Raw genomic sequence first — 20,154 nt, 5'->3', positions numbered from 1 at the left:
GCCCATCGCTTCCCTCCTCCAGCTCTCCCACGCTTGGCCCCTAGCTTTCCGGGGCGTGTGGTAAGAGTTACAGCCTGGGCAGGGCCCAGGAAGGGTCAAAACCTGTGTGTGTGCAGCTGGTTGGGAGACGTGGGAAGCACATTGCAGAGGCCAAGAATGAGGGCTTTGGAGGGAGCGATGGGCGTCTAATGAGACGGGCACTCGGACTTACTCGCTGTGTGACCGCGGGCAGTTACTGCGCCTCTCTGAGCCTGTTTGCTCAGGGCCGTGTGCGGTGGGTAGCACAGTGCTCCGTGTTCTGTGCTCCGGTGAAGCGGAATCATTTCCCAGAGCCTGCGGGCCCACGTCATTGTGTTTGCTGTAAGCAGAGTTATTAATAACACTGAACGGAGCTCCCGTTTTCTTGCCTGGTTCTGCTCTGTTCCCTGTGTAAGTCCCAGCACTGTTTTAAGTGCCTTCCAGTCTTCCCGCATTTCCTTCTCCCAACCCCTCCAGGGGGCAGGTGCCGTCACCCTGCGCGCGAGGGCACGCAGCTTGGGAAGGCGGCTCCCGGGAAGAGTGGCCCCCCACTTCTCGGGCATCTTCCAGCTCTCGACCGCTACGACATCCCAGTGGTTGTCGCCAGACATACCCTAAGAGTTCCATGCTCCCCTAGCACGTGACCGTCCCGCTACTGTTCAATTCAAACTGTTGGCTTCTGTGCCAGGGGACAGTTCAAGGTCATGCACCTGGCAAGTGGCGGCATTCCCATCGGGCTCCGGGCGAGTGGGTGGGAGAGAGACAGCAGGCAGGCTCCGGGCTTTCTGTCCGAAAGGACGCTTGGCTATTGGTTAGTCAGAGAAACACCAGCCCGTACCGGGATTACGCTCTCGGCACACCCCACCCTGCGCCTGACCTGAGTGCCGCATTCTTGAGGCCGCCACGCCTGGCTCCCACCGGGCAGTCCATGCATCCTGGCTGTCAGCCTCAGAATCAAAGCCTCAAGGAACAAGTCAATTTGCATCTTTTAAAGGCCCGCCAGTGAATTATAAAAGGTGTGACTATGCCACTTACTTGTGGCAATATTTTAAAATAAATTTGAAATCATTTGAATTGAAAGAATGCTTGGTCTTTTCCTGCTGCGCAGTGGGCGCCCTTAGATGGAGCATCCGCTCTCGCGGCAGCACGGAGAACCCTGAGGAGCTCCAGGCCCTCGGGGATGCGCCATGCTCCTTCCCAGCTCCACGCCCCGAGCACGGAGCCCACACCGCCTCCGGAGCGGCTGTGAGAAGGCACCGGGTGAGACCGGAAGCACCGGGAGCAGTGCCTGGCGCAGAGGGAACGCAATCGGTGCGAATAGCAGAGGTGCCATGAGAATTATTTTAATCCCAGTTTCCCGAGAGGTATTGTTCTTCTGAGCACGTAGGGAGCGGGGGCAGATTCTGTTCCTAAATCAATCATCCCGTTGCCTGGTTAGCCATGCGGAATCAGGCTGGACCGCGAGAATCCACGTGCTACTCAGACCCCAGGGGACCCGTGTGTGCGGTTTACGAAGCTCTGCTAGGCCACCTCCTGGCACCTGCGGCCCTGGCCTGGGCAACGACAGACAGCAGGAGTCACAGCCTGTCCACGCACTGCGCCTGCCGTCCCTCGCCAGCTCTCCCTAGTGCACACTGCCCATCCCCCACGTTGCCAGGACCCACATTGCAGCCTGGATGAATGGGGCAGAGGCTGTCCGGCAGCCATGTAACGTGGGACACCCTGCTGAGCGTGAGAAAACACGGCACTCTACTACCGACCCCTCCAGCCCGCTCCAGCCCCCTCCAGCCCCCCTCCAGCCCCTTCCAGCCCGCTCCAGCCCCCTCAAGCCCCCTCCAGTCCTCTCCACCTCGCTCCAGCCCCCCTCCAGCCCCCTCCACCTCGCTCCAGCCCCCCTCCAGCCCCCTCCAGCCCCCCTCCAGCCCCCTCCACCCCTCTCCAGCCCCCCTCCAGCCCCCTCCACCCCGCTCCAGCCCCCTCCAGCCCCCCTCCAGCCCCCTCCAGCCCCCCTCCAGCCCCCTCCAGCCCCCCTCCAGCCCCCTCCACCCCGCTCCAGCCCCCTCCAGCCCTCTCCAGCCCCCTCCACCCCGCTCCAGCCCCCCTCCAGCCCCCTCCAGCCCCCTCCAGCCCCCTCCAGCCCCCCTCCAGCCCCCTCCAGCCCTCTCCAGCCCCCCTCCAGCCCCCTCCAGCCCCCTCCAGCCCTCAGCAGAGTGCACTCCAGTGTCGCCTCCCAGAGCCAAGCGTTCACTCAGCAAACATTCCAAGCCCCTGTTACAGCCTAAGCCTCATGCTAAGCACAGCCGTGCGACCGTGCGAGGACCGTCCCCGTCCTTTCGTCTCATCAGAAAGGCACACGTGATACTGAATCAGCAAACACAGGCGTTTGCTGGGACACTGGCACAGGGTCCCCACTCGGGACCACGGGGCCTCCGAGACGGGGCGCTCTGCTCACTCCCTGAGGGGAAGGGGCGGGCCGGGGGGCGCTGGCGGAGGCCGGGCACCCGGGGACTCGGGTGGACAAAGCCAGAAGGAAAGACAAGGTGGCAAGAAGCTCAGAAACGCGCTTCCCTTGGGGGAGGGGCACGGCTGGACCTCGGGAGCCCCCAAAGCCATCTCTGCTAAGGAGCCTAGACACTGTGCCGGGGCAGCGGAGAGCCGTCGGGAGGGGCTTGAACCCAGAGCGCCACATCAACGCGCATTCCCTTACTCTGTGCCCTGAACGACACTCCGAAGCCAGCGTATTCCAGGGCTGAGGGCAACGCTGACAGTCCCTTGCCACCAGAGACGGCCCTGGGAGCACCTCGAAGCCGCTGTAAATTATCCCCATGCTCACTGTCCGCACCCCCCACCGCGTCTGAATGCACTGCTGGATTCCCACGGTTTCCCGCCCCCACTCTTCTTAATGTGCGTGAGTCAGGAGCGACAGACTGCGTGTGCGTTTCCGTTCCCACGAGGTGTGGGGAAGGGGAGATGTGAAATCCCTAAAGGGGTCCAGGCTAGCATGCAGACATGGAAGGCACGTGCTCAGTTGCGTCAAATGAGCGGGCAGTATTCGTGACCATCGTTTCTGATTCAGTCCAAGGATCAAGGGCAGTGCCCGCTTCCCCTGAGGGCTGGGGGTAGACATCCCAGTGTATAGCCCCGTCCAGTCACTGTGCGTGAGAGTCCCTGCTGGAGCCCACGCCAGGGAACGGAAGGCACTGGCCAGCGAAACCCGCATCAACGGCGCAGCCGCCGAGAGATCCTGTTGACCATCATGGACTACTGCAACCTTTTTCATTCCCCACAAGAACAGCCACCTTTACCCTTTGCTAGCACCTTCTGTGACAGACACTGGGCTCGACCTTTTACAGTCATTATTGCTTAGCGGGAATCGTCAAATACCGGACCAGTCAGAGTGGACTCGGTGGGAATAACCAGACCCAATGGGAACGGCCTAAATGTCAGCCGACTGAGTAATCATCACCCCAGAGGCCGCACACTCACAATCCACAGCCTCAGACGGCTTATGGATGTATTCTGTTTGGCCTGAATTGTGTTTAATTTCTAAAAATTTGGTGTGGCTCGGTGGTTGAGCATTGACCTATGCACCAGGAGGTCACGGTTCGATTCCCGGTCACAGCACATGCCCCAGTTGTGGGCTCGATCCCCAGTGTGGGGTGTGCAGGAGGCAGCTGATCAATGATTCTCTCTCATTATTGATGTTTCTATCTTTCTCTCCCTCTCCCTTTCTCTCTGAAATTAATAAAAATGTTTTATAAAAATAAAATCTGTTGCAAAGATATAAAGAAATAGTGAGATTTCACATAAAAATGCTGACGAGGACGGAGCAGTGCGTGCCTGCCTCCCCACACAGGAAACCTGGCCAGCCCAGACAAAGGCAGCCGCTGCTGCCTGGCTAACGTGAAAGACTTCACTAGCTAGTGGTGGCCTCCAGGCCTTCCAACTGGCCACTGGGAGGGAACACCCGCTGAGCCATTTCGGTGGCTGGCGCTCTGCGGTCGGCCTCGGGACCCTCCCCTGACCACGTCTCCATCGCCTGCCTTGCCTCGTAGGCAGCTGAGCTGTGACCCAGACTGGGCGGGAAGCAGCGTCCTCCTCTGACAGAGATTCCCTCTGGCCACACTCCCGGCCTCTGCTTTCCCTCTGCATGCAGCAGCCATGGCTGAGGGGCAGCAGCTTCCAGGATCTGACCTCCCGGTGATGCTGACCCCGCTGGGCTGGTCAGGAGGCCACACGGAGAACCACTGCCCTACAACCAAAGCCTGAACCCCAACGACGCTGGGTTCAGAGCCAGCGGGCATGAGAGCGTTTGCATTCTTCCTCTGGCCCACTGAGGAGGGGGCCCCGTCCTGAGACGTCATGAACGTCCCCACAAAACTCAATGACTTGTGTCCACCTCCAGTTTCCTCAACGGACACCCTTTCTTCTCTTCCAGGTCGCCCTTGGACCTCTTCCCAAAGGGTGTGATAAAGGCGATGCTGCTGCCTGGGACTTGCAGGCCCCTCTCTGGCCGCAAGTGGACACACGGACACTCGGAGGAATCGCATCAGCAGGACGCAATGCTGTGCCCCTCAGAGATGCTGAGCCCGAGACACTGAAACTCATTATCAGCTGTCCTGTGCAGGCGCATACTGAGTGCTTTATGCACAGACAGCCCTCGCTGTGTTACCGAAGGTGAGCGGAGGGGCCGAGGGGCGTCGCTGGAGTCATCAAGAGTGTGTTGGGCCCGCTGTACCGCGGAGAGCCAGACACTGTAGGGAATACTGAGCTTAGTCCTGTGTGTCTTAGAGGCGTGTTGATTACCTGGAGGACAACAGGCACTTGAAGGTGATGTCTGTCATATGGGACATGCTTGCAGGTACATGTATGTGTGAGTGTGTGTGTGTGTCGGGAGGAGGGGGGCTCAGCCTGGAAACCTCAAGATTCAGGAGCATAAGTCCAGCATCTGCAAGTGCCTGGAGGACGCTCTACAGAGACAGGCCCTGGGTGACAGCGGGACCGAGGGATGGCAGTCCTGGGGGCTGAGGGGATATCCACAGAGAAGTCTGCAACCATTAGGGGGCACAGCGGGACTGGCTGCCTGAGGGGCCTGCCTCTGAGCACCAGGCGGTGTCCAGAGGAAAGCAGGACTCACCAGGGCTGCTGTCTCCTAATCACTGGGACGTGCGGACTGGGGCGATGAGAGGTCACTGGGAGACTTTCTCAAACCACCTGCCCTTTGCCCAGGCATCCTGTGCCTCTGCCGGGCCAGACTGGAGCCTGGCTCCGTGGTGCGCAGGCTGAGTGACCTCACAGCCTCCGTTTCCTCTGCCGTTACAAGGAGGAGCAGGTCGTTGTGAGGACTTAGATGCTGCATGTGAAGTGCCTAACACGACGCCTGGCACACAGTGAGCGGCCACAAAGTTAGTAAACTGTGTACCGTTACATGTCATTGTCTTCACGCCCGAGTCCCTGGCCCCCTCAGGTTTCTAAGACAACGTTTATGTTCACTTTCAGCCCCAGTCGGCAGTTTTACAGCCCACAGTGACGCCACCGGGTCTCCGTGCCACTCAACCTAACAAGGAACATCCCCCAGCGGAACCTCCGATCTGGCTAACCCCGGACCTGACAAGCATCCGCGGGTCTCTGGGGACGGAACACCCCTGTGTGTGCAGGTGGGAGAGCGGCCTTCGTTCTGGTGCTACACAAGCTCCTGGCGTCTGTGAGCGGGTCCGTTTCGGTCTCACTTCTTTCCCTTTGGGGGGAGCCTCTTGTTTACTGACTGAGACGGTGCGGGTTTCAGAACTAAATTTACATACTGCGGAGACACACGGCATGACCCTTTCCGTGGCAGTATGAAGCGACGACACCGGCAAAGGGGGGAAGAACGAGGGGGAAGCTGGGTCCTTGACCGCATCTGCGAGTGGGCTGAGCCCGCTCACCAAAGCCCCGCTCCCCACACGCTGCCAGCAGGGCCGGTGGGTTACTGGGCCAATAAAACAGCCTCAGCAGCGATGGTCCCCCCACATTTACAGAGGCCAGGCTGCGTGGATGGAGATCTCCATTTCCGTACCTGAGACTCTGGACAGAAATGTGAGCGATCCACGTGACCGCGTCCACGCCCGGCTCAGAGAGCAGGGAGGGCGCACACGGCGGGGACAGAGCGTGGGGTGTACCGTGGCCAGCAGCCAGAGGGAACGCCTACTTACGGCTTTGGGCTTGTACGGGGGCTGAATCTCCTTGCGTTCAAGTTTCTCCCAGTCAATATACCGGAAGAACGCGTGCTCCTTGATGTCCCGCTCGCCTTCGGGCCCGCAGCCCAGACGTTTGCCCGGGTGCTTGGTCATCAGCTTCGAGAGAAGGGAAAGGGGGGATTAGTGACCTCTGGGGGGCCGCCTGAGGCACGGAGCACGCCGCTAAGGAGTTAGGGAAGGAAGGACCCACAGAGCCCCGCCAACACGAACAGAGTAACATCGATGGACACTGTAACTGGGGAAAAAAGACTTAAAAAAAGAGCCCCAACTAATTTCTTGTTGCTGTTATTGTTAATCTTCACCAGGATATTTTTTTTCCCATTGATTTCTTTTTTAGAGAGAGTGAAAGGAGAGGGGGAGAGAGAGAGAGAGAGAGAGAGAGAGAGAGAGATAGAAACATCCATGTGAGAGAGACACATGGATTGGTTGCCTCCCGCACGCTCCCGGCCAGGGTGGGGGTCGGGATACATGCCCTTGGTGGGCCGACGCTCTAACCACTGAGAACACCACCCAGGGCCCAACTCTAATTTTTATTTTTTGCTTTTCATCCCAGCAATACTTCTCTGGCCAAGGGCTTTGTACCAGGAGGGCCCGACGATAGTGCCTGCGGGCTACTGGTCCAGAGCGAGATCCCTGTGGTTCACCGAGGCCCGGATTTCAGGTTAGAAAGGTCACCACGATGAATTTGGGTTCAAGAATAAGATCTATGCAGTCACCGCTGCGTTGATGAGAGCAGTTCCGTTCTCTTCCCCTCTCCTCCCACCGCGAGAAAGCGGGGCTTAGCCCTGGCTGCGGCCACATGCAGACAACGTTGTATTTCTCAGTGAGCCGCCGTGAAAGTGGCAAAGCAGAAGGAAATACTAGTCAAATGGGCCCAAGTTTCAAGTAATGACTTCCTGAAAGCTCATTAAACAGTCCACGCCAGCCCGGCTCCTTTCCCTTGCCTCACACTCCCCCAGACTCCGCAGGGGCCTCCTGTTCAATTACTTCTCAAACCCTCCATCTTCGGGCCTCGGCGCCAGACGCTAGAGAACGGATGATAGCTGCTCCGAGGCTGAACCAGACAGACTTCCTCTTGCGCGCGAATCAGAGGCGCTCAGAACTGTCTCCGCCTGCACGTCAGCACATGCACAGGGTGGGCGCGAGGAGCGGTGACTTTTAACCAGCACCGACAGGAGGCCATCAAAACGCAGCCCTGGCCGGTCGCTCAGTGGTTACAGCGTCGCCCTTGGACTGCAGGGTCATGGGTTCGATTCCTGGTCAAGGGCACGTACCTCGGTTACAGGTTCAATCCCAGCCCCAGTCGGGCTGGGTGCAGGAGGCAACCCGTCGATGTATCTCTCACATCAATCTCTCCCTCCCTCCTGCCCGCCTTCCTGATCTCCTCCCTCCCTTTCACTCTCTCTAAAAATCAATGGAAAAAATATCCTTGGGTGAGGATTTTTTTTTTTTTTTAAAGAGACGAAACAAAAGTGATTTGGACATACAGGTCCAAAAAGCTTCCCGCGTTGACCAGAGACCAAGGAGCCTATGACGTCAGAACTTAGAATTCTGCCCAGGATTTGCTGATTAAGGGGAAGGGAGGGACCCAGCAAGTCACACTTCCTCTGTTGGCCATTCAGCTCAGCTGATTCCTGCTTACAAGATAATTTACCTCTGCCACCCCCACCCCCCACCTCCCCACACAAACACTAACTTGACACGTGTGCTTTACCTTCCAGAGGAAAATAACTGGGCACATAGCGTTCTAAGCTACTTCTTCATTTACACACGCAACCTTACCTGGTTCTGACAATAACCCCATGACCTGGGCATTTTGTTTTCTCCATCGAATGACAAGGCAGGTGGCACTCACAGAGGTTAAGCAACTAGCAAGGACGCACGGAGAGGACGTGGCAGAGCCCAGACTGACCCACCTCTAACACTAAAACGTGGCTTTTACGAGGAATGGAAGAACTCCTCGCGTGGTCTCCCGGGATGTTTGTGGCTTGGTCAGGGAGGGTGTGTGGAGGGCGAGCAAACTGAGCTGAGCCCTGAGGTTTGTGTAGGACCAGGATGGAGGACAGGAAGGCTACGCACCACGGCCACAGAACCGCTGCCACCACTATCAGGAGGGCTCCGTGCACAGGGCAGGCTCATGCCCACGGCTCCCCGGGCCACGTCACACCTCCGTCTCCACAACAACACTCTGAGGCCTTAGCAGCTCTGATCCTCATTCCCCAAAGAGGCTGGGTCCAGTAAAGGAAGTCATTCGTCCCAAGCCACCGAGCGAAGCAGCAGCGGTACCCGCGCAGATGTGCCCGCCCACGGCCCGCAGCTCTGCCCGCAGCCCCTCCTGCCTCCACGCTGGATGGCTGGTCAAAGTGGGCAGTCGGAGCAGAGATGTACTGATGTTTTTCTTTGGTAGAAAACAGGGTCTGTCAGGGTGGCTATAGAAAGAGCACTTTCACTGCGGTGGGGACTGCATTCAAGAGCCTTGCTTAATCTTCATGTCCGTGGAGATGCCACCCACGGCAGCAGCAGCGGCACTCGGCGAGGCTCTGCGGCCCCGCAGCCGCTGGTGCCCGAAGCGCCACAGACAGCTGGAGTTCATCAGCGCCCCGTCCCGAGGGCCTCCCAGACCAATGCTGGGGCACCGAAAGGAAGCCTTGGGCTGTTCACTGAGCGTCACCCCTTCTTTGGAGGCTCAGCCTTGAGAAAAGCCCACACGGGACTCAGCCCACTCAACTCAGAAAGGCCCCCAGCCTCGGAGCTGAACCGCCAAGCTCAGGCGACTCGCTTAGAGTGGGAATTCTGCCAGCGTGACAAGGTGCTTCCAGACTGAGAGGCTGGTCCAAGCTGCCCGCACCCAGGCCAGCTCCATGGCCTGTGACACTCCGGAGGCGCAGCGCTGGGGGGAGGGGGGACAGACAACGGGAAATCTGCAGACACCCCAGGATCTGGGACTGCAGGCCGGCTTCATTCAGACACACAGGAACCCGCTAGAAGGCACAGCCACGCCCTAACCTCAAGAACACGCCCGCACCACTGACTGCGGGGAGAGCTACGACTGCAACAGGCAGCATTCCCGGCCGTGTTGTCCGGAGGGCTCACGTAGGTGCACACTCCCGTCACAGTTGAAAAGTGACCACCTTTGGATAATATGTTTAGAGGCATGGGGACCTCTTCAAACTGCAGAAGCACATGAGGTCATCCCAGTGGCATCAAAGGTCAGCCCACGGGCCCCCAGGGACTCGCCCGGCCACTGGGAGTGCCTCCTGGCCCAGCACCCGGCGCACCTAGCAATCCTTAGGAAAGGGCCCTGCCTTCCTCACCCATGTGCGGCTTTCAGCCCCTTGTGTGCTGGCGGCTTAGGAAACTGCATCTGGGTCGCTCATCTAGAGAACCCCTCAAAAGCAGCACTCCCTGACGTTTTCTTCAAACAAAGCCACGCACGCTTAGTGTTAACCACACTCACGCACTGAGCCGCGCGGCCGGATCCGAGCTGCGGACCTCGCACCTTCCCACGGTTCCAGCTCTTCGGCCAAGCCTCTGGGCTCCCTGCCTCATTCATTTCACGCCCGGCAGCGCCCGTGCTGGGCCGGAGGCTGGAGCCCGCCAGCAGCGAGATGCTGCTCCAGCGGCCTGCAGAGCACGTTTGCGCAAACAAGAAAAAGCACCCTTGCCTCTGGAAGGGAGCAGGTCGCCAGGGCTTGGGGGTGGCCAGTGAGGTGAGAGGTGGAGCTCAGTCTCCTTCCTCCGCCCTCGGAGGGGCACCCTGTGTGTGGAGGCCCTGGCTTCGAGGAGCTCACTCACCCCTTTGCAGATGGCCACAGCCTCCTTGGACATGGACTTGGGGTAAGCCACGTTGTGCTCCATGATGGACTGGAAGAGTTCATCCTCGTCCTCCCCTTCGAAGGGTGCCTGTGGGACAGAGGACAGGTGGGCGAGCGGAGTCCTGCCTGCGCCTCCCGAGCCTGGCCCACGGGGAGGCTGCAGGGCTTCCAGAGAGAAGAGGAGAAAAATCGGCCAAGACGAGGGTCGCCCCGAGGCACGTAGTCAGCAAGGTTCAGACTGATGAGTGGGGATCAAGCTGACGCTCTCCTGTAGGGAAGCCACACAGATGGTGGTGGGAGGACTTTTCCTACAAATCACTCAAATTCAATTACCTGCCCGGCCAGCATCTCGTACAGCAGAACTCCGAATGCCCACCAGTCCACCGACTTCCCGTAGGGCTGGTACGCAATGATCTGGAAGACAGAAGGCAGCCCGTCAGGGGGCGAGCAGGTGCCTGCAGCCGGAGACTGAACATGCGCCTTTGCGGTGAGAGTGGACGGCCACGGCGGGAGGGCGGTCACCTGCCTACTGCGAAAGGTTAAACGGACCGTCCCCGTCCCAGGTGCAGGCCACCGTCTGAATCGGTGGGCAGGGAGCTGGTGTCAGGCAAGCTGCTTCTGCCCATGGGAAGATGGTCTCCCGGGCAGCGGCCCCGGCAGGCGGGGGAAGGCCTGGGCATGCCACGTGGCCTTTCGAGTCACTTGCTATGTGCGCTCTTTTTAATTTTAATACAGCGAGTGTGAACTTGTAGAAGAAAAACTGTATTTATTCCTCATTACAAAAGCAATAACATTTATACAACAATGTGAATGTACTTAATCACTACTAAACTGTTCATTTAGAAACGGTTAAGATGGCAAATTTTATGCTTTTATTTACCAAAATTTAAAAATTTTAAGTGAAAAATGTAATAGAATTTATTAATATTTTACTACTTATTTTAAAATATAGATAAGCTAAGAGAATCCCATTAAAATCACCCATAATCCTTTATCGAGAGAAAACTTATGATTGATATTTGTTCTTTTTCCTTCTAGATTGTTTTCTATGAATACAGATTAAACTGTGTGTGTGTTTTACATAAATACTTTGATGTATGAAATATTAATAAAGTACTTTATTCACTTAAAATTTCCATGTTAATATTTCCATGTCAACATACTCAGGTTTAACTTTATATAGTGTCCCATTGACTGACTACAAAACCTGTTTTATCAGTTCCCAATGGGCTAGGTTTCCTCTGATGCTGCAATACAGACTCCTGTGCTGGGCATTCGCACATTCGTCCACTTAGTTTTGTAAGACAGGTCCCTCCGACGGAAGGCAATGTGCAGGTAACACCCTCCCTGTTTAACAGACTGCATCATACGTTTCTACGTACAGCTTCTCAAGTGCACAAATAAAGTGATACTTTTTTTTAAAAAAGAAAAAGATGAATTCCTAGAAGCAGATTTTGAGGGCTCAAACATTATACAGTTTCAGGTTTTGATACTTATTACCAAATTGCCAGGGCACGGCAGTGTCCAGAATACCTATGACCATCCACATTTCTGATAGGGTGTAAAACTCTATGAGAGGGGGTCAGAGGTGACAGAGCAAAGGTGAAAGGTCAAGGTCTGGGGAAGCAGTCCAGACTTTGGATCCTGACCGCCACTCCCAGTTGTGTGACCTTGGAAGGAGTTACCTACCTTCTTTAAGTCTCAGTTTCCTCATCTACCAAAGCTTATAATAGTATCTATGTCGCAGGGTTTTGTGAGGATGGAAGAGGAACATGTGCCTTCACATATTATGCCCTCAAACGTTTGCTATTACTAGGAGGTCCTGTAGTTCGGTGATTGCTTGTGTTGCTAAATAAGTGCATCCGAACAAACTGGGTCCACCGGTCCAGCGCCGTCTGCCCCCGCAGCTCCCACGCGGGTAGATATGCCCTCGTGCATTAGCCCCAGAGGACGGGGAGCTCCGTGGGGACTCCTCACTGAAAGTGCTCACTTGTGAAGCACGTCACCCCGACTGGATCCCCATGACAACCTAACTCAATCCTTTCACAAAGGAAACGAGCCCGAGGCGGTGAGACGCTGCCGCAGCGATGTGGCTGCGGATGGCGAAGCCGGAGGCCTGCCCGCAGCTTGCCCCTTGTGCGCTGTGGAGGGGCCGCCTCCCCACCCGCATGTGTGTGCGCGCGTGCATGTGTGTGCGTGCGTGTGCGTGTGTGTGCGTGTGCGTGATGTAAACTAGGTTCCTAGGAGAGGACCTGCTTTGGTGAAAGAGAATGCAGATTTTAAATACTGTGCCACGTTATTAGTTACAAAGGGCCTCCAGTCCCAGTTCCATATCCGGTGACAGACAAGCCTAGGATGTCCATTTCCAGGAGTCTGTGCCACACCCTCAGTTCCGTTCCTTGGAAACCAGGAGCAGACTGTACAGACAGTAACCTCTCTGGGCACCAGTTCAGAGAGAAAGGAAAAGTATCGCCTGGCACAAATGTTTGTACCATGACGTGTTGGGAAATTCATTCTGCAACTGACCATCTCCTTCGGGAAGTGGGGACTGGAATTCGACCTTTAGCCTTTCATTTGTACCTTCATCACAGGAAGGAACGCCAGGTCTTCCCGGGCTCAGCACACCTGTTGCCTCCTGCCTCACATCAGCCCGGGGACCTCTCCCCGCCTTACAAACATTGTGATGTCACAACAGGCAGGCATCACACGGCCATGAGCCACAGGAGCCTGAAGGAGGATTTTGCTGGTGTGTGGTGGATGGTTCTGCTGAGTTTAATTAAGCTTTCTCCCAAACCCGGGTGTATCTGGGCCTGCGCTCTGGGTGTGTGATAAGCGAATCTGCATGTGTGATCTCTAAGGACTGACAGCTCAGAGGCCCGGGGGCTGCTCCACGGCAGCACCGGGTGGGAGCGCAGCGCAGGGCACAAGCCGGGGCCGCGCTCACCTCAGGGGCGATGTAGTCCGGAGTGCCGCAGAACGTCTTGGTGGTCACCCCATCCCAGATGTTCTCCTTACACATGCCAAAGTCGGCGATCTTGATGTGGCCCTCGGAATCCAGCATCACGTTGTCCAGTTTTAGGTCACTGTTGTGAACATAAGAATGTAGGGACTTAATACACGTTATTTATTTTAAGTCAACCAACAGCCACTCACGTGTGCGCAGCACTGTGCTCGGTGTGGGGGGCAGAGGGAATGTGAAGCAGCCCTGACCCTCCAATAGCTGACCATCTGGCAGGAAGGTCAGGAAAAGGCCCACAAACCCGTGTGCCGTTGTTTCTGCACAGCCAACTGTGCCCAGCTTCTCGTGAGGCCCAGCGAGACACCGGGTGGGAGAAGACACCCCCAGGATGCTGGATGCTAATGAAGGGCAGAGGTCCAGGGGCACCTCACGGATGGACATGTGTAACTTAAGAACCCCTTGCATTTCATAGGAAGAGATTTTTTTTCACAAAATTGTTATTTTTTAATATGTCTTTATTGAGTTCAGAGAGAGGAAGGGAGAGGGAGAGGGAGAGAGCGATAGAAACATCAACGATGAGTCATCGATTGGCCGCCTCCTGCAGGCTACCGGGATGGAGCCCCCAAATGCCTCTTAAGTTAGTTTGAATTGAGTTGCTGTCACATTTTCAACTAAAAGAACACAACCTGGACATATATGCTGGCACCTCCCACCTGTGTCTGCGAGTCTCTTCTTCCGAGGGGCGGCCCGCTTGCACTCAGACTTGGGGTCCGCTATCTTGGGTGCTGTCCATGGTGCTACCCCTTTCCAGCCTCGTGCTTATCTACAAGCCGGGTTCCCTGCATGCTAGCTCAGAACTTAGGGAAACTGGGCTTTGCAGAAACATGCTTCGCCTAGACCAGGGGTCCTCAAACTTTTTAAACAGGGGGCCAGTTCACTGTCCCTCAGACCGTTGGAGGGCCGGACTATAGTTTAAAAAAAAAACTATGAACAAATTCCCATGCACACTGCACATATCTTATTTTGAAGTAAAAAAACAAAACGGCAAAAACACCTGCATGTGGCCCACGGGCCGTAGTTTGAGGACGCCTGGCCTAGACACACTAGTCTACGTGGTCTGGTCACCAGGAACCCATGACAGCCCCCTCCTCTGGACCCCATGCTCCCACAAAAGTAGCTGGGGCACTAGAGAGACGGTATAAGATCTTCATGTTATAGGACAGGAGTCTCAGGAGCCACAGGCCTTAGGGTGGAGGATCCCCAGGATCCTCGCTGCACACGGGCGTGGTTTGAGAGTCTTCTTTTGCTCAATGTAATACACCCTCATTTGACACTAAGTTTGGCAGGAAGGTTCTTCTGTCCCCCCACCCCCAACACCCCCAGCACGGTCCTCAGAGAGGCAAGTCTGACATGCTTGCTCAGCTCTTCACTTAGGCACTAAGTAAAGGAGGGAGGGCTTTGTGACGTTGGAAAAGACTGTGCCACCATGAAGGCAACCTCAAGGACATGAAGAAGCCACACGCGCTGGTCATGTAACGTTTTTATAGTTTTAATTTACCAATTTCAAAAACTCTGTCTTAATTGAGATTCTTTCATGTGAGCAACAAAAGCAAACTTTATTTCAACCTAAAAAGGATGTTTTAAAGGGGATGGGTAGCTCACGACGCCTGAGGAGGCTGAGGCCCAGGACGGAGGCCTAAGTGCAGTACGGAGGGAGCTGGCAGGGAAGAGCCCCCGACGCTGCCCCGGCACAGACTCGCCCTCCTTCCATGGAGCCCTGGGGCTGCCCTCCGCATATTGTTACTAAGAACCACTTCCCTCTCACCCTAGTGTGGGGGATTTCGAGGGCCAGTCTCTGCTTCCTTGGTCACTAACTTCTGATTCAAGGTCTCGGTCAGGGTGCCAAGTGCCAGAGCCTGGGCTGTGTGCCTGGCCTGGCTACGGGGGCCGGGGGGGGGGGGGGCGGGCGGGTGCTACGGGGGCGGGGGGCCCCTAAGAGAGTATCTGCATTTTAAATCTGCACAGTGGGAGGTGGGCTCTTGCTACACAAATGCGGGGCTCAGATGCCAAGTGGCTTAAAGGGAGAATGAAGAGCCCCTGAAACCACCTGAGGGAGCGTGGATGAGCATGCGCTCAGGAGAAAGAGCTTTGGCGTGAAGCATGCTGAGCGCCCGAGATGCTGATCTTGGGATTTTACGGCCTGAATGGCCGTGTCCTGTCTCCCACACCCCTGCTCCCAGCTGGAAACCTCACCCTGATCCCAACCCAGTTGGCAAAGATTCTTATTTCCTCTTCGGGTTCCTCCCCTGGAATAAGATTTCCAAGAAACTTGCAGTCCCATGTTCGATCCCCCAGCAGCCTGAGCGCTGTACGGGGCCAGGTTCTAAGGTCAACATGAAAGGGGGAAATCAGAGTGAGCCGTCACCCAGCCCTGCCTCAGGGGAGGCACAGGGAGGTCACTGGCTTCGATTCACAGCTCATGTCACACAGAAGATGTGTAGCTGCCAACACCAGCATTGCCTTCGGCACACCAAGTGCTACGCCATGACAGCTGCGGGGAAACTGAGGCTTCACAGGTCTGCGTGGGCAGTGAGGGCAAGCATGGCGGAACGACCACACTACGTGCAGTCCACACTATTACCCCCTCTGTTCCTGTTGCCCCCCCCCCCCCCAGAGCACCGAGCACCAGCTGAAGCCACTCCTCTCTGACTCCCTCGCCCCCGGCACCAGGAGTAAAAGGGGGTGTGGGGGCTCCATGTAGTCAGGACAAGATCGTCCCTCCGCGGCTAGACTTCATGTCACCACTTCAAGGAGCGATAAGCCAGGACTCTGCAGGCTTCTGGCAAGGCCCCAGCTTCCGTCCCTCCATGCCACCAGCATCCACAGACCACCACCCGATCTGCTTGAGACCACCAGGCCTGATTCCTTTGTGCCTTCAGTTGCTTTAATAAGAGGTCCAGGGCTCTGAGGTCCCCTAACTCTTCAGACCCTCATCCCACGCCGTCTGCAGAATGGCAGGCACCACACCACCCAGCACACCGAGCCCTCTCCCTGCTCGCTCTTCCTCCATAGCACTCATCACGGCTCGGCGGCCTCGGCCTTGGTTCACGCACCCGTCTCCCACCACCAGAGTACCAGTTCCACAAAGCAGGCGGTTTGGCCTGTTTTTTCACAGCTGTATCCCCACCACAGTGCACGGCAGGATTTTGATAAAATGTTTGTCAAATGGATGAATGAAATGGACTTCAATAGACCCCACACGTGGCAAGTGCCCTTCGGAAGCCCCTGCGCCGCCAGCCCCTCTTGCGTGACAGCAGCCCAGCCGGCACTGTCTGTGCGGTGTGGTCCATGTGGTTGCGAGAACTGCACACCCCAGACTCACGGACAGACAGCAGCCGGCTCAGCAGCCTTGCCTTGCATGAAGTATAAGATGGTCTGACTCATGCAGCTGTGATCACACACTTGCTCCTCCAAACATGGGCAAATGCCAAGTCCCAAACTTAATCCTGTCTTTCAGGGTATGCTACTCAGAAATCCATTTCTAAATTGTGATTGCATAGCAAAACAACACAACTCGTTCCATAATAGTATGATCTTCCATGTCCTGCCAAACAAGATGCTTTGCTTGCTCCCCAAACGTGCAAATGTGGGGTCTCCAGGCAGGAGGAAGTGCTGGGCTCAACTGCCGAGCCTCCTCTTAGAGCAAATGGCCTCGGGTTTGAGGCACAAACCAGCCCTGGTGGCGGAGGGCAGAGCTGCCCGAGCTCTGCCAGGGCCGTGGGCGACTCTGCCTCCGCCTGGTAGAGCACATGCCCAGGTTAGCCTGGGAGGACTCTTCCCCCACCACGGAATGGATTCTAAAAGCGGTTAAAGCAAGAGGCAGGGAAGGGAGCAGCAAAGGCCACGCGGGGGGAAGCACGCAGCTCACGTACCGGTAAATGATGCCCTTGCTCTGTAAGAAGAACAGGCCGATGGCGATTTCTGCAGCGTAAAATCTGAAATAAACAAAAGCCACGAGAAGTTCAAGGACACCATATGCTTGGCAACTCTCCGAATTCAATACAACATTGAACTGGGCGTAGGACATCAATGCCTGTCATGGATGGCCAGCCACCCATCTCATAAAACAAAGTACGGCGTGTGGATGGGTGAGCAGGGTTTTGAGGATGCACTGGGGTGGGCAGAGGGTCAGCAGTTGCCTAGTGGGGAGGAGGCCATGGGATACGATGGACTAGCTGGAGAAGAGTCGGTTCAGAGTCCACCAAGTTAAAACAGCTTAGTAATAGCAGCTGCCATCTGTTGAAGGCTGACCCTTCACCTAGCATCATTGTGTGTTATTATCAGTTTCAACTTTAACTAAAATCTGGTGGGTTCTACTATTACCTCCTGCTCCTTAACTGAGGAAACCGAGGCTCAGTGACATGAAAGAACTTGGCCAAGTTATACAACTGGTAAATGGTAGGCCAGGGTGGGAGAGCGCTTACTGAAGGCCGGTTATAGCACAGGGCTGGGCAGGGCTTTGGGCACGTGTGTGAGTGTGTGTGTGTGTGAGAGAGAGAGAGAGAGAGAGAGAGAGAGAGAGAGAGAGAGAGAAAAGAGGATTAAGGCCTATAGCCCACTACTAGAAGTTGAAGAAAAGAGACAACCCTGAGCTCACATTGCCATGGCAATTATGCCACGATATACGAGTGGCAGGATTTGGAAGCAGAAGAATGCATCTCTACCAGCAGATAGTGGTCACAGCCTGGGCAGGGAGGAGGACAGGGCAGGGCTGAGCTGAACGGCAGCCTCTGGAATGGCAGGATGGGGCTCTGGGGGAGCCCTGGGGGCTTGCTGAAGGGCCATGAGCTCTTAGCAGATGCCCTAGGCGATCTTGTCAACCCACCCGCATGTCCCCAGGGAAATGCAGAGCAAGGTCCTCACTTACACAGCGTGAGGCTCCTTAAACCGGCCAACCTGCTGGATGTGGTACATGAGGTCACCGCCGTTCACGTATTCCATCACGAAGTACAGGCGGTCCTGGGGGAAGACAGCAAGTGGCCCGTCAGCACCGGTGTTCCTCGGGTTCCAAGCGGACAGCAGGGAATAGCGGGAGGCATGACCAAACACCAGGATGCCGCCAGCCTCCAGCGGTCGCCCTTTGTTCCCGCGGGGGTGGGGGATGGGGGGCGGGGAGGGGTGGGGTGTTTGTGTCACTGTAAGCATGCAGGTGAGCACAGGTGGTGCAAGAGCGTTCTTTTTAGTCAATAACTCTAAGTTTATGTTCATTTGTATTGACAAAGAGACTTAGCACATGAGTCTTGGGACTTGATAGGTATTATTTAGAATAAAGCTAATTTTAGTAAAAAGGAGGCAATATTAAGTAAATCCTATTACAGTTAATAGGTGGCCTACCAAAGCTCATTGATGCCCCCTTCTATGAGTTTCACCTCCCGGTCTTCATATCCTATGCAGTCCCTCCCACAAGGACGAGGACTGACTTGGTAATCAATAGGATACAGTAGCTGACAATGACAGACAATGACAGTGTGGGACTTCCCAGACTTGATCAAAAGACATGACAGTTTTCACTTTGCTCTCCCTTCAATCACTTGCCCTGGAGGAGGCCGCCGCCATGCCCCGGGGACCCCCTGCCGCACTGTGGAAAGGGGCCTTCGGCAGAGGACGGGCTTCCTGCAGCCAGCACCCCTCCCGCCCCGTGAGTGGGCCACCGTAGAAGCAGCCCCTGCAGCCCCAGTCAGACCTTCAGGTGATGCAACCCCAGCTGGAGACCACAATTTTTTAAAAATTAAATTTATTGAGGTGACTTTGGTTAATAACATTATACAAGCTGCAGTGTCCAACTGTATAATACCTCATCTGTATAGTGAATTGTGTGCTCACCACCCATAGTCCAGTCTCCTTCCATCACCATATATTACGCCCCCTTTTACCCTCTTCAGCGCCCCCGCCATGTCCTTCCCCTATGGTAACTACCATACTGTTGGCAGTGTCTAAGAGTTTGGTTAGTTTTGTTTCTTCATTTGTTGCTTCCTTTTTTTATTTCCCACATGAGTAAAATAATATGATTCTTGTCCTTTCCTGTCTGAATTATTTCTCTTAGCATGATAAAGACCTAAATATAAAACCTGAAACAACAAAATACATGGAAGAAAACGTAAGTACTAAACTTATGGACCTTGATCTCAAAGAGGAATTTATGAATTGACCTCAAAGACAAGGAAAGTAAAAGCAAAAATGAATGAATGGGACTACATCAAACTAAAAAGCTTCTGTACAGCAAACGAAGCCATCATCAAAAGAAAAAGGCAGCCAACCAAATGGGAGAAGATATTTGCGAACGATATCTCCTATAAGGAGCTAACATCTAAAATATATAATGAACCCTTACAACTCAACTACAAAAGCAAACAATCCAATTAAAAAATGGGCAGGGGACCCAAGAAGACATACAACTTTCATCTGAGACCGGAGAGTCAGAATCGCTCAGGGAAGCCATCCCTGAGCTCCCAGCCCACATACATAAGTTGGGCCAAATCACTCCTTTATATCACACTAGTGGTCTGGTGTACAAATTCGTGTACATTGAAAGGAAATTAATTAGAAAAAATATTTTAATTTCGCTATTCGCCCTTTCTCTATAATAGAAGTGTCAACCAAATTCATGATTGACAATGACAGATTGAAACACACGTGTGCGATTGGCGCCAGTGAGAGCTTTATATCCTACCTAATAATAGACAAATATGCAAATTGACCATACCTTCGCTATGCCCACGATTGGCCAGGAGGCACGGGGGGGGGGGCGGGACTCGGGGTGGCCGGGGTAGCTGATTGAGCCGGCGGGACACTGAGCTGCGTCGCCAGCAGCGGCACGAGCTCAGCGTCTGCGCCATGTCTGTGCTGCGGCACAGAAGGGGCCTCTGGGGCAGCGAGCTGACGTCCCGCCGCGCGGACCATCAAAAGCAGGGGAGCTGAGTGCCTGTCTGCTCAGGCAGCAGGCCTTTCAGAAGCCTCCGCCACTCTGAAAGGCCTGGTGCACCAGTGATCGAAAGGAAAGCGTGGGAGCTGGGTGCCTGTCCACTCAGGCACCAGGCCTTTCAGAAGCCTCCGCGGCGCCGGAGGC

General features: G+C 55.4%; 1 protein-coding gene across 3 annotated transcripts in view; it reads right to left on the bottom strand.

Annotated features, from left to right (window-relative positions):
* The window catches only part of PRKCB (protein kinase C beta), a gene marked incomplete at its 3' end in the record, with an annotated part of 295,893 nt that overhangs the window by 18,061 nt on the left and 257,678 nt on the right, over positions 1 to 20,154 (bottom strand). For all 3 annotated transcript variants that reach the window (XM_079800688.1, XM_079800686.1, XM_079800687.1), the window contains 6 exons: positions 17,956 to 18,047; positions 16,961 to 17,023; positions 13,014 to 13,152; positions 10,403 to 10,483; positions 10,050 to 10,157; positions 6,210 to 6,350 (listed from right to left, as the gene is read on the bottom strand). In XM_079800688.1, coding sequence (XP_079656814.1) covers positions 6,210 to 6,350; positions 10,050 to 10,157; positions 10,403 to 10,483; positions 13,014 to 13,152; positions 16,961 to 17,023; positions 17,956 to 18,047 — 624 coding nt within the window. The remainder of the gene's footprint in view (positions 1 to 6,209; positions 6,351 to 10,049; positions 10,158 to 10,402; positions 10,484 to 13,013; positions 13,153 to 16,960; positions 17,024 to 17,955; positions 18,048 to 20,154) is intronic.

This window comes from Cnephaeus nilssonii (assembly GCF_951640355.1).
Source record: "Cnephaeus nilssonii genome assembly, chromosome: 2".
Classification (NCBI taxonomy): domain Eukaryota; kingdom Metazoa; phylum Chordata; class Mammalia; order Chiroptera; family Vespertilionidae; genus Cnephaeus; species Cnephaeus nilssonii.
This window is presented reverse-complemented; position numbering and strand designations above follow the sequence as displayed.